Genomic DNA, 12,859 nt, shown 5'->3' on the forward strand with positions numbered 1-12,859 from the left:
TGGGTACCTCCTCCCCAGGGGCATCTCTGAGCTGGGTGAGCCGGGCTGAGGCTGCCTGCAGCATCTCTCCTCCCTCGGGGAGGCTGAGGGAGCATTTGTCTCTCTGGGCAGGAGCAGGGATGTGGGCAGTGGAGCAGTCACTGAGCACAGCTCTGCCTCTGGGGTGTGTTCACCCTCCATCTCTTTCCCAGTGTGTCCCTGAAGGAGCAGGGGAGCAGGGACACAGCCCAGGACGCAGACCCAAAAATGTTACAAGAGTTTCCCTGCCCTAGCAGAGAGTATCAACAGTGTCAGCTCTCCTGCCCCAAAGACCCACAGAAAATACATTTCTGATGTGGCTGTTAAAAAGTTCAAAAAGAAATAAAACAACCACCAAGCTCTGAATGCAGTTTCCTGCAATAACAGACAAAAATTCCTGTCACCTCCAGATCTCTTTGTGCATTCTTGGTATAATCTGTGAATTCATCACATCGCTCATAACTCTTGTACTTATTGTCTCTCAGGACCTTGTAAAAAAGCCTCCATCACCTCCCCTACTGTGTTTACATCTGTTTGATACAGCTCATCTGTTGGCAGTAACCTGCTCTCAGTTTGGCTGACATAAACGTCTGCCAGCCCAAGCAGCACGAGCTCTGCAGGCACAAACTCTGCGTGCAGGAGCCTCCCGTGCCCAGGCAGGGCTCTTGCTGAGATGGCTGTGCTGTGGTCCGAGCCCTGTGGAGGTGCCTGGGGCTGCAGCAGAGCCATCCAGACCTGCTGTTGTCCTGCTGGTCCAGGCCCTGCGTGGTGCTCCACTTGCAGCCGTGTCAGGGCTGGGTAATGTTCTGGCCTTGCTGGTCAGTTCTGTGCTGCAGCACAAGGTGCTGCTTCCAGATAACCCAACAGGACTGGGCCCTTCATTTTCCATCACAGGGGTTGTCAGAAGTGCTGCTTGGGATACAGCTCACTCCACCCTCAGCCAGCCCATCTCCCTCTAGCCCACATAACATAAGGTTTCACTTCATACTGTCTGGGAGAAGGAAATCCAGCCTCCCCATCAAGCAGTCCATGGAGGAAGCCTCCCTCTGGTAGTGCTTCATCATTCCCAGCAGTGCACACCCAGCTGAGACCCCACCTTTGTTTCTCCACTGCCCCTAAGCAGATAAATCTTTGTGCTGGGAGACTTTTCTCAACCCTCAGCACCCATGATATGGTGTGGTGCCCACGGTCAGAAAGGACTGAGTTTGGACAGTTCCTACCAACCCTAAGAAAACTCTGTCTCAGCTTCTCTCTCCATTAAAGGCGTGCAAGAATGTTCACATCCACCCTTAGGGAACATGTTAAGCCATACAGGGTTTTTCCTCCCCTACCTTAGTGAAGACCTGAGTGATGGTCTAACCTCATCCAGCCTATGGCAGCCTGGACTGCAGCAGGGGACAGCAGTCCTGAACTGGGTTTAAATACCTTTTGATAGAAAGGGACAATAGATTTTAGTATCATTTATCCTAGTTTCTAGCTAATGTAGATATATTGTAATGCACAAGCTCAGACTTTGGATCTTCACTCACTTTGTCCAAGCAATGTTTTTATTAAGCAGAATGAAGCTGGCAATTTCCAGATTTCAGTGAGTTTAGAGCATCTGTAGTGTACCTTTTAACACTGATTGAGAAAGACTGTATTTTTCAGGGAAGAATGCACCTGCATTTACAGTATTTTCTCAGTGCGGAGGTTCATGGACCAAAGACAGGGTCAGACATTTAACACAGCTCTTATCTCCTAAAAACCCCCCAGCTGCCTGTAAGAGGGGCAGACCCCCCTGCTGAGTGCACAGGGTCCAGATGTAGGTCAGTCTGTCCTTCCTTTTGCCAGGATCTTCTCCTTTGTACACTCTGTTGCCACGTTGCCAGGATGGCACAGATCCTTCTTGCAGTTTGGGGATCTTCATGCAGAACACTGCTGTCTGATTCAGGACTGGCTGATTTATCTCACTTCTACCAATAGTGTCGAGACAAATGCTGAAAAGAGTTTGTGTTGGTTATTTCAGTCCGTGCTTACGCAAGTGGCCTTGGCATCCAAGACAAGAGGATTGCAGGAAGCAGGATCTTCTCAGAGTTTACTTTCTTGGAGGAAAGGTATTCTGAAGTTCTCATAATGCGAACATTGTGGCATACAGTAGATCCTTGAAATTCAACTGCATCTGTATCACAACCACAAGAGCTTGAGTCTCTGTGCAATCCCCTACAAATAAAAGCACAGCTCTTTCTGGAGCACTTACCTCCTCCTCACACCCTTGTGTCCACCACAGCTCTCTGGAGTACTTACCTCCTCCTCACACCCTTGTGTCCACGGCGTACATTTTGGAGGTGGCTGTTTGCGAGTACGGCAAATGCGCGTTTGTTACGACGGTCATGGCTGAGGAGTAGCCTTTCCTCAAGGGGTAGGCAGAATGCAGTCTTCCAGAGCTGCTCTCTGTGAGGCACAGGGAGAGAAATAGGAACTGCTAATGAGAGCTTGGTGACTTTCAGCTGCAAGGTTTGGTTATTCAGGGGAAGCAGCACTCCACGATGTGACATAATAGCAACACACTTTATAAGCAACACACTTACACCTTGGCTCCCACATGAAGACCTTGATGTGCTTTTTAGAGCTGCCTAAGATTATTCCCATTCTACAGCTGAAAATATCACCACTGGAGATGAGCAACCGTGGCAAAGGACTTTCCCCACCCTGTGCACCTGTAGCACACCCTGAGCAATGGCTCTGTCCCTGAGCTGTGCTTCAGCGGTGCTTCCTCACCTCTGAAGAGATACATGCAGCAGGTGAGCAGGGAGCCAGACAAGAAGCAGCCAAATGACCCTGCCATGCCGAGCCAGCAGGACCAACCAAACTTGTACTGGATGCCCAGGAAGATGTTGTGGAAGAGCAGAGAGGAGCGCTCCACGTAGACATCCACAGCGTACCACACGGAGCCCGTGATGCCAGGGAGACCTGCAGGGTGGGACAGAGGCGCCACACAGAACCACGAGGGATCAAATCTACAGCTACAGCTGCTCTTTGCTGAGTCAGACTTCAGTGAAGACCTTCCTGGGATGGCAGGTTTTGGCCCCTGTCCATGCTCAGTCTTTGCTGGATTCACCCTGGCTCCTGCAGATATCCTGTGCTGCCAGGCAGAGGCTGCTCCTCATGGCTTGGCACTCACGCACACCTCCAGCACACTGACAGCACTCAGTTTCTGCAGAAAAAGGCAGAAAGCTCCTCCCCTCTCAGCTGCTTGTAAAGTTGTCTCCAGAATTTTAATTTTCTGATCTGTTTTGATTTTCAGAACTTTGATGATGCTTTTCAGACAGACTTTGAGAGGTGAATGGAAGATGCTTAAAAGAGCCTCTTGACGTGTTTTACACGTGCTCCCAGTGGCTGGAGTTATTAAATCTGCTTAGACTGAAGAAGAGGTAGCTGCTTGATATTGGCGTAAAAACAAATGATACTATTTGGTACCTAGTTGGCCATTTATTTTTGTATTTAAAATTCTCCCACTGGCTGTAACAGCAAAGCACCTCAGCTGGTTGGGTATTTATCACCTAGAAGGGACAGACAGGTTATTATCCTTTTATTAGAGATCAGCTGCAGAGATTTTGTGTTAAGTGACTTGCCCAATGTCACACAATCTGTGGCAGAGCCAGGAACCAAACCAGGATGCCAGGACTTTCTAGTCCTCAGCAACGGGTCTGGAGACCTGCAGCAAGGTTTCTTTGCCATATCAACAACCTCAACTGCCCCACAGTGAAACAGCAATAAATGGAAGTCAGTCAACTCAAAGCCAAGTCACTTGGTCAAAAAATGAACTGAAAAAGATCAATTATGTGCTGTTTGAGGCAGGTGGTGAACAGAAGAAGCTGCATTATACAAAATAATAAAGATCCTTCCTCCTACAGAAAATCACCAACGAAAATAAAAGAAGGCTTTTAACGCTTCCCCACTTTGCTAAAGGGTGTCCTAGAGAATGGGGAAACAGTGGGGAAATACCTGCAAGGAGCAACATAACCCCAGATGCCAGGCAGATGCGCAGCTTGATGAGAGGCTCATCGGGAAGGAATTTCACACAATCTAGTCCCAGGACCAGGAAGAGAAATCCAAGTCCTGACAGGATGTCTGCTGCTATCATCATGGCTCGGGTCAGCACCAGCTTCACTGCAGGACAAAAGCAGATCGTTCTAGTGCACAAGGAATGGAAATGTGGGCATGTAATGGGGTCAGAGCTCATAGGAATATTTTTTTTTTGGTGTTCAGCTTTTTTCAGCTTCCCCTGGGAGTAATACCTGACTGAGAAAAGAAACATGTCTCTAATTATCTGTCACTGAGTAGAACAGATACTCCAAGTCTACACTCAAGTGTTTCCACCACTTGTAGAAACATCTCTGACTCTTACATACCAGAATGCTCAGCGTAGATGGAGTCGTACTCATCACAAGTTTGGATCCCATCAAAAACGTTTGTGACACATTCCCACCACAGGCCACGGCATTTTGTACTCACCTGTGGATTGAGAAGACAAACAAGATATTTTATAGGTTAAAATATCCACCAACACAGCAGGTGGGCATCTTAGCCCTTCAACAGAAATCCTGGTCCAGTTACAATGATGGTAAACCAGAGGGTTTAGCTTGAGGAGAAAAAACAGAAGAATGGAGGAAAAGGAATGTTTTCTGTATCCCTACTAATGTTATTACATTAGAGAAAAAAAAATCAGACTAGACATCAGGGAAAAAAAAAAAAACCCTTGCCTACTGGTAAGGATAAAAATTTTGAAGGAAATTTCTGGGAAGAGCTGGGGGTGGCTGACCAGAAAGATCTAAGCACAGGTTTGCTCAGTCATTGCCAAACACTTGTCTAGGCTGAGCTGGGCAGGGCCAAGGACCAGACAACCTGAGACTTGGCAGCCTGTGCTCCCCTTCCTTACACCATCCTCCTGACAGGGGAGGAGCAGCTCAGAGAGTGGGAGAAGAGTGCAGAGGAGTCTGGATGTGAGCCCCTCTGCAGATACCTGGGGAGGGCTGCCCCCAAATGACTCAGTCACCAACACTGGCTGGGAAATGAGAGGCAGCCAGTGCTGATCCTGGCCCTGGGGCTCCCGATGTGCTACCAGCCGTGGGACCACGTGTGCCCAAGCCACAGTCATCACTGAGACATCCAGACCGGGGCAGCATCGTGGTTCATCGTCTCCGCTGTCCTCCAGCTGCAGATACCATTCCCAGCCCAGCCTTCCGTAAATCACTTTAATATGGGAGGCGTTTTCATTACCAATGCAAATACGGCAACAAGCACCTCTGAAATATTCCTGGAATTGCTCATACAAGGAGCAGAGTTAATGTCGGTGCCTCTTTGGACTCCAGCCCGCCCACTGCTGCCAGCGACACCCGCTGCAGTTAATGGAAAGAGAAACTCTTCCAGCAAATGGGTTTCACGCAGGGGAAGGGGACCAGGCATGCTTGGATGATGCAACAAATTCATTTTTCTTGCACTGTGTAAATCACAAAGCAGATAATAACATATCTCAGACACGTAATAAAGTCTTATTCAGGATGTATTGAAGTCTGTAGCCAACCGCAGTATTTTCTCCACAACACAATGTCTGAGCCAAACTGTGCACCTCCTCTGTGATACTGCTCTGTGGATCAAAGGGGAGGAAAAATGACTCGCTCCTTCAGACTGCCAGAAGAGATACTATTTATATTTGAACAAAACAATATACGTGTTTTGTTTCACGAAGGTGAAAAGTGCTTAACATTTCTGAGAATTTCAGGACATATTTAATGAAAAATGTGGTAAATGATAAAAAATGAGAAGTGCTGATGGAAATAAAACCCCTAATTTAATTGATTCTGTGCTTTTCAAGAGAACAGTCTTGTAAAAGAATTTGCCATGTTTACATTCAATGTATTTTTACCATAGCCTTCTTAATTCAGTTGCAGGTCCTCTTCTCTCTTAACTCACCACTGTTCAAGTTGTGCTTGAAATTAGCATATTTTTATTAAATTACATTTTGTTCCACTTGTATTTATGTAATTTCTCTTTCCTCCCAAACCACCATAGGCTTATTTATACTACTCTGCATTCAGCGAATAATGTCACTTACTTCCTCACTTGCTGATATTATTACTGTTTTTTAAATCTTACAAGCAGCATCTGCATCTAAATTATTTATAAAGAGACTAACAGGATTCCAGGCTCTGTCACCCTCCAAGCAAAACAGAGGTTTTAAGCACAACAGTTATGGTCTAGCTTGTGAAACAGCCCCCTTCCCAGACTAACAAAAAGTTGATTAATGTTTTTTGTTTCTTGGGATGTTTCAGTTGTCATTACTCCTGCTAGAGCCAGCATGGGCAAAGCAGAAACCAGCCCATCTCCACACAGCCTGTGTGCAGCCAGGGATAAATGTCCTGTTGCCTGGTGCAGGAGGGAGAGGAACAGGTGTCACTGTGGGGACCTGTGGCTGCCCTGAGCCACTGCTGAGCTATTCTGGTTTCTGCTGCCAAGGGCCAACACTTGCTCCTCTCTGCTTTGTGCCCTCTTGATCCTTCTGGTTGTTAATCTGCTCCCAAGCCACCCTTGGGCATCTTGCCTTGCACAGACCTTCAGGCACATGGGAACTCGCTGCTGTAAGGGGACAGGGGTCAGGGCATGGGGCATCACGTGGGGACACGGATTTCCCCATCCCATGGCTGGACCCCTGCACCACGTTGGTAGCACTGATTCCCCATCAGCTCTCTCCCCCTACAGCAGATCTCCTCCAGCTTCCCTGGGCCCAGCTGAGGACTCTCTGAGCAGCCAGACATCACAGCCATGCTCCTCATCCCCCACTCTGATTACAAAACACATTGCCACGACCTGCTTTCCCTAACACAAGTATGCGTGTAAAACATGAACTGCATAATGACTGTAATACATATAATTATATCCTATTCATAATGTATAATTAATATTAAAATAATTCTCATACAGAAAAAAAAGAAAATTACAGAATAAGCACACACTTCTCCTTCTGGGGAAAGCGGAGAAGACAAACATGTTAGCGATGTGAGTCACAGTGTTTTAGCGCACTCGGAGAAGGTGCCAGCAGACAATGATTACAAGCTCAGCTCGAGAGTAAAACAGGCAGCATTTAACAGTGGTGGTGGTATTTATAATCCACCTGCAAGAGGGAGGGCCTGTCTACACAATACAGCACTCGTTGAGAAGTAGATTATGGGCTTTTTCCACTACAAACTACAGCAAAAATTGACCCAGCCCTGCCTTGAAGCTTCACAGGGAGTCACCAACTTAAACATCTTTCTGTATGGCTGTAACCTGTTGTTTTGGAAGGGAGGTGAGGGGCTGTGAAAGCTGAGTCAGGGCCCCTGCAGCCTCTCTGAAGGTGGCTGCTCCTGGCACTCTCTGGGCCCTTCTTGCTGGGATGCCCCTCTAGAGTGAGACCACAGTGAGGGCTTCATCCTCCCCGGCTGCTGAGGACCAGGGTCAAAGCCAAGCCAAGAACCAGCAGCTGCTGAAGGATGGAGTTCCCATCTCCTGGAGTCAAAGTTGCCTAACTTACCCTTTTTCCAGCTGAAAACAGGAGTCATTGCGGACTCCACGCCTTTCTGGCTGTGGACATTCGCGTGTTTAGAGAGGCAGTGAGTCATTAGGGTCATTAAGGAGATCAGTGGTCACGTATTAAGGCTGGGGGCGTTTTGCTGCATTGTTTAGTATTCACACTCAGAGCCGGAATGTGAGAATAGTGGTTGCTAATAACCAAACTGGGTGTTAATGGAGCACTTCGGACAGCCCATCGCAGGTGCCTTTGCGCTAGGAAGACAAGGTTACACAGCCTCAGGGTAAAGGACCAGTTCTTTACTGGACTCACTACGCTCAGGAGCTGGGCTTCTCTCATCAGGTTTTCCCCACAATTGGATTCCCTTGACTCTTCTGAGTATGCTGATACCTTCATCTGAGTACTTCCTGAAAGGAATCTGAACTATTTCCCAAATGGAGAGTCATATCCCATCCAGCATCACTGGGTGCACTCTATTTGCCCTGTAAAGAGGCATACTGAGCAGACATGCTGACCACCAGGAATTGCACTGCATTGGATCATCACCTCAGCACTTACATCCACCTTTCAGGGTTTCTGACAGTCACATTGTCTGGATTTCTTGTGGCATAGAGAAAAAAATTTCCTTGTAATTCGTTTATCCTTCTTTCCTTGGATAATTCACCTCTTCATGTACTGCAGCTGAACGCTGTATTGCAATCACTGAGTGCAGAGGAGCTCATGGTTTCATATCTTGGATAGCAGATAGAAAGTTGGCTCCTGATACATTCAGCCAAACTTTCTGTCTTGAAGGTGTTTCACCTTCACTGCCTAAACAATCAAATTTGCCAGAGAGCAGATTCCTACACTGTGGACCTTCAGCTTAAATGTACAGAAATGAATGGTTGTGCTGAGAAGAAAATTACAAATTTGCAGTATTGAATGCTGGAGAAACAGTGATGATTTGGGGCCTGGAGTCTTTGGGGCATCCCTGGCCAGTAATCAGCAATCTGCTCCCTTGTTTGCAATTAACTTTTACCAATATCTTTCTCTAATATGAGAGCACTACTGCCCACATGAGTTCCAGGAGATACTGAGTCCCCATGCTCCCCTTAAATTTCTGGTAGCCCTGTAGCTCAATGGCTGTTCAGGAAAAGAGTTGAAAAGCACAGCTGTACATGCTGTATGTCTCCACCAAGAAGCCTGAACTACAGAACTAGAAACATCTCCAAAATACATGCAGGCTGGAGGTACAGAATAACTCCTCTCAAGTTCATACACTTTAAAACTAGAGACTGTAGATCTTTCCTGAACTTAGTAAGTAAGAGCACAATCTGGATTTAAAAGTCTGACAAAGAGAATTACACAAAATACCACTTTTCTCCTGCTCTTGTCACAATAACTGTTTTCATTCTCATCCACTTTCATCCAGCAAAACATGAGAGTGGAGTGGAGTGGAGCAGTGATAACCAGGAACAGACCCTCTCTAGGACACATTGGTTTTGGTGATCAGGCTCTCCTCACCCCAGTCTTACCTCCAGGGAGTCATCAGCATTCACCATCCAGCAGTCTGTCCAGGTAGATATTACCAAAAACCCAGCAGAGAAAAAAGCAAAAAAGCAACCCACATATTGGAGGAAAAACCTCATGCCAGCAGGCGCTCAGCACATCCAGGGGAGCGTGAACAAGAGCGCCCAGCCTTGATCCTAAAGCCGGGGTAGAGACAGAGTCTCAGTGTCCCAGATACCCAGCACCCTGTCGCAGTGACCATGAAGGGCAGGACCTCCTCCTTGTGCAGATGCCATCTGGGAGTGGTGGCTGCAGGAGCAGTGCTCACCTGCCAGGGGTCAGGAGGAGGGTGAGAGCGCCCACGAGAGCCGCTGCAGCCAATCCGCCCCGCACCGCTACGGCTCTTGTCATGCCTGACTGCAGAGAAATGGGGCTGTGCACAAGGGACATGCAGGTGACTGGAGCCCTGGACTGCCAGGGCAGGCAGGTATCATGGCAGGTTTCACCAAAATAGGGATTAGAAAAACGACTCAAAACTTGTTCTCCAGGGCAGAAGTTTTGAGCACTGCTGAGGGACACAGAGAGGAGCTCCCATGTGCACACACACAATTATTCCTGTGCAATGGTTTATGCCTTAACAGGGAGCAATTATAAAGTGTCTTGGTGTAGATCCCAGGCCCCTTGGTGGTTAACCTGTTGGTCTCTGGTGCTGTGATGATCTAGTTCAATGCAAAAATGTCACCAGGGAGGAAAAGAAAAAGGTAGCAGTCATGGGCCTTCAGAGCCAACATCCACCCTCATCCCAGATATGGAATTCTATATTCTGAATTTAAGTCAAACCTCAATACCTCTCATGCCCTCTCATGCCTCAGTTTGTTCATGGCATGAGTACAAATCCCATGTGGAAATCTTGAAGTTTTCAGACTAGTGCCAGGAGGATTTCAGTTGTTAGGAATTTCCCTGCTTGCTTACTCTGATTGCAAACTTCTGTTTTCCTGCAGGACTCTGTAGTGAGCAGGGGTCACACAGGCTGCCAGGGGCAGGAGGCTGGAGGCTGGAGGCTCAGTAAGAGGCTTCTCAATGTCTCCTCTCATGCTGTGCTGAGAAAGCCATCGAAGCTCCAGAGCTCCTTTCAGGAAAACCAACAGGGAGCAGGACTAGAAATTCCTCCCACCGTAAAGGTGCAAATGTACAGAAACCATCGCATCCTCAATGATCATTATATTTGAATATAAAGAGAAGCAGTGACAGACCTGCCTTGACTGGGCACATATTGGGCCCAGGGCAGAGGAGCAGGCTCTCGCTCTGCGCTCAGCTTCGCTTCCAGCCGCAGGCGCTGTCTGTCATCTCAGCTGCCGCCTCCAGATGGAGCCAAGCGGCGCCTTTACAGCACCGCTCGAAGCTTCCGCTTCCCCGGGATTCCCCTTCAAATACCGCAGCAATGAGAAGTTTATTTTACAATACACAACCCGCCTAATTCCAGTCATAGCCTCATGAAACGGTTTTGCTGACAGAGATCACAACTTTTACCCTCGATGACAGGCTCACTCCGCTCCTCAGAGGTGACTCTGTGGAAAAAGTCCTCAGCACATCCTTTGGGAGGCTTAAGTGGAGAACAGAAGTCCCAGGTCATAAATCCAGGGTATGCAAGAGGCTCTGCTGCTTCAGCTTTCTGCTTTCTCCTTCCTAATTTCCTTTGTAGAAGCTGACAAGTGAGAGACTTTTCGTCTTCCATCTTTCCCAGATGCAGGTCTTGATGTGGTTATGTGGATATGATGCTTTCTGCTGAGTTTTCTGGTATCCAAATATTCTGGATAAGTCAAAGAAACCTTGATGATTTTCACTTCATGGCTTTCTGTGACAAGGGTAGCTTTGTGTTTTCAACAGTTCTTACCCATGGGGACATGGCAGTGGCCACACAGGTCCCATAAAGGATAATGACTTTCATTAGCACATGTATGTATATAGATTGCATTTGTGTGAGACAGGTCCTGAAAATACACATCATCTTCCTGTACTTGTCTTGTACTCTGTGCATTAACCTCTGTCTGCTACCATTTTTAAAAAGCATCCGACTCAGTTCTTATTAGTGGCAACTCAGAAAAAGTGGTGGTGAGCTAGAAAAGGCCTGAAAAATCTGAGACAGCCTTCCCACAATCAGCATTAAGTCCTCAGCAGGGTCAAGACCAGAGTTTAACAGCAACAGAGCCTGGATTAACCAGGAAATGTATTATAACCACATGAATGTCCTTGCCTTCTCCTGTCCTGTACCCAAATGCGAGCTGCTTCCAGAGAGGATAAGCAGAGTGGAAAGAAAGTTTTTCTCTTATTTGGTGAATGGCGAAAGTGTCTCAATACAAGCATGACAGAGGTGGAAAGTGAAAATCTCCCATGGAAATAGCCATTAAGCTTTTTGTGATGGGCACATCATACTCCGTGCTTCCAGCCCAGCCCATGAAATGTCCGTGGATGTCAGACCAAGAGGCAAACTCCACTAAGGGGTGGAGGCAGCATGTGGGACACCAGTGCTTCACTCCATCTCTCCACAGTTGTTATTGTAGTCCAGGTGATGTCTTGTTTATTTTCCACATGCCCAGCAATGTGTTGCTGTCCCGGCTCCTTCCACAGCCCTGTGTTCACCTTCCCTGCAGGGCATGGCAGGTGAGTGACCCTTCCTAGAGCAGGATGCCAGTGCTTCCCTGGCCATGAGTCACTGGGGACAGGAAGTGGCTCCCTGGACATTTGCATCTAGCTTGGGGCTCTGGAGCATCCTGGCCAGGACAGCACAGCAGGTCAGGATCCTCCAGTTTTCCCTGGTGTAAGAGTGTTCCAAAGTGTGCAACACAATGAAGATGGTTTGTGACCTTTGTGACTTTTCACCTGGTGGACAGACCAATCCAGTATCTGATCCTTTAGGTCTGTGTCTCCAAACAGTCCCATGGAATCTGCTGTAGTTACTAGAAAGAATAAAAGATTATTTATTTAGTAGAAAATAGCAAGGTAAATGTTTAATACTCTTTATTTAAAACAAGTCAACATATTCTTGAAGCAAAGTCCGTAGCAGTTTTTCATCAAGGTCTTTTTTTCTAACTTGCATGACAGATATCCCCTCATCTTCAGAAAACAGCTCTCCCAAAATAACCTCCCAACACATCTTTGTATGGCTGACATGACTCAGAGTAGCTTTCCAGTGAATTTGTAGGCTGTACTACATATGCTAACTGTGTTTTGACACTAACAAAAGCATTAGGGTATCCTAATATTTGATTGTTAGAGCTTGGTCTTGTCGGGCTCTTACTCTGCTTGGTATCGATGCAGCAAAACTTTGCAAATGTAAGAGTTTTATCACCTTGACTACACTCAGTCCCAGCTCAGGGACAAATGCACCATGGGTCGATTGCTTTTATTACTCATTAACACAGGGTGGTCTGTGCTCTCTGTTAAAGCCAAGCTATTTATGTTAGAGAGAGAGAGAGAAAGTACTACCAGTCTTGGGAGGTGGTTGTCACCAGTCTACTGACAAAACCATTTTTGCAGCAACACCCCACAGAGGTTGCAGTCCCATGAGCATAGAAGGGTGGTGTTCTGCCTTTACTTCCTCAGTGTCTAATATATAGTGTAGCAGAGAGCCTGGAGCAAGAAGGAAGTGGTGATGCTGTGCATTCATGCATGAAATACAGACCTCTCTGCAAACACGCAAGCAGCCTGTGAGGTGACACGTGTTCAGGGCCAGGGGCTTTCCAGCAGGAAAGGCTCAGGAGTCAGAGGTGATGGAGAGCTTTGGAAAGGGTTTCCCTAAGAGCTCTT

The 12,859-nt window shown here is 47.3% G+C and overlaps 1 protein-coding gene across 2 annotated transcripts; it reads right to left on the reverse strand.

Annotated features, from left to right (window-relative positions):
* Positions 1-1,556: 1,556 nt before the first annotated feature.
* Positions 1,557-11,872, reverse strand: CLDN16 (claudin 16). Of its 2 annotated transcripts, none has more exons than XM_063408151.1 (6): positions 9,079-11,872; positions 4,410-4,512; positions 4,003-4,167; positions 2,776-2,967; positions 2,302-2,448; positions 1,557-2,176 (listed from the first exon to the last, which is right to left on the reverse strand). In XM_063408151.1, the coding sequence occupies exons 1-5, from the start codon at positions 9,190-9,192 to the stop codon at positions 2,309-2,311; spliced, it is 714 nt and encodes a 237-aa protein (XP_063264221.1). In that variant the 5' UTR covers positions 9,193-11,872; the 3' UTR covers positions 1,557-2,176; positions 2,302-2,308. The 2 variants fall into 2 exon arrangements, with proteins under 2 accessions (XP_063264221.1, XP_063264220.1); XM_063408150.1 differs by having other exon boundaries at positions 1,557-2,217; positions 9,079-11,870.
* Positions 11,873-12,859: the final 987 nt, after the last annotated feature.

Source organism: Prinia subflava, chromosome 11 (genome assembly GCF_021018805.1).
Source record: "Prinia subflava isolate CZ2003 ecotype Zambia chromosome 11, Cam_Psub_1.2, whole genome shotgun sequence".
Lineage (NCBI taxonomy): Eukaryota > Metazoa > Chordata > Aves > Passeriformes > Cisticolidae > Prinia > Prinia subflava.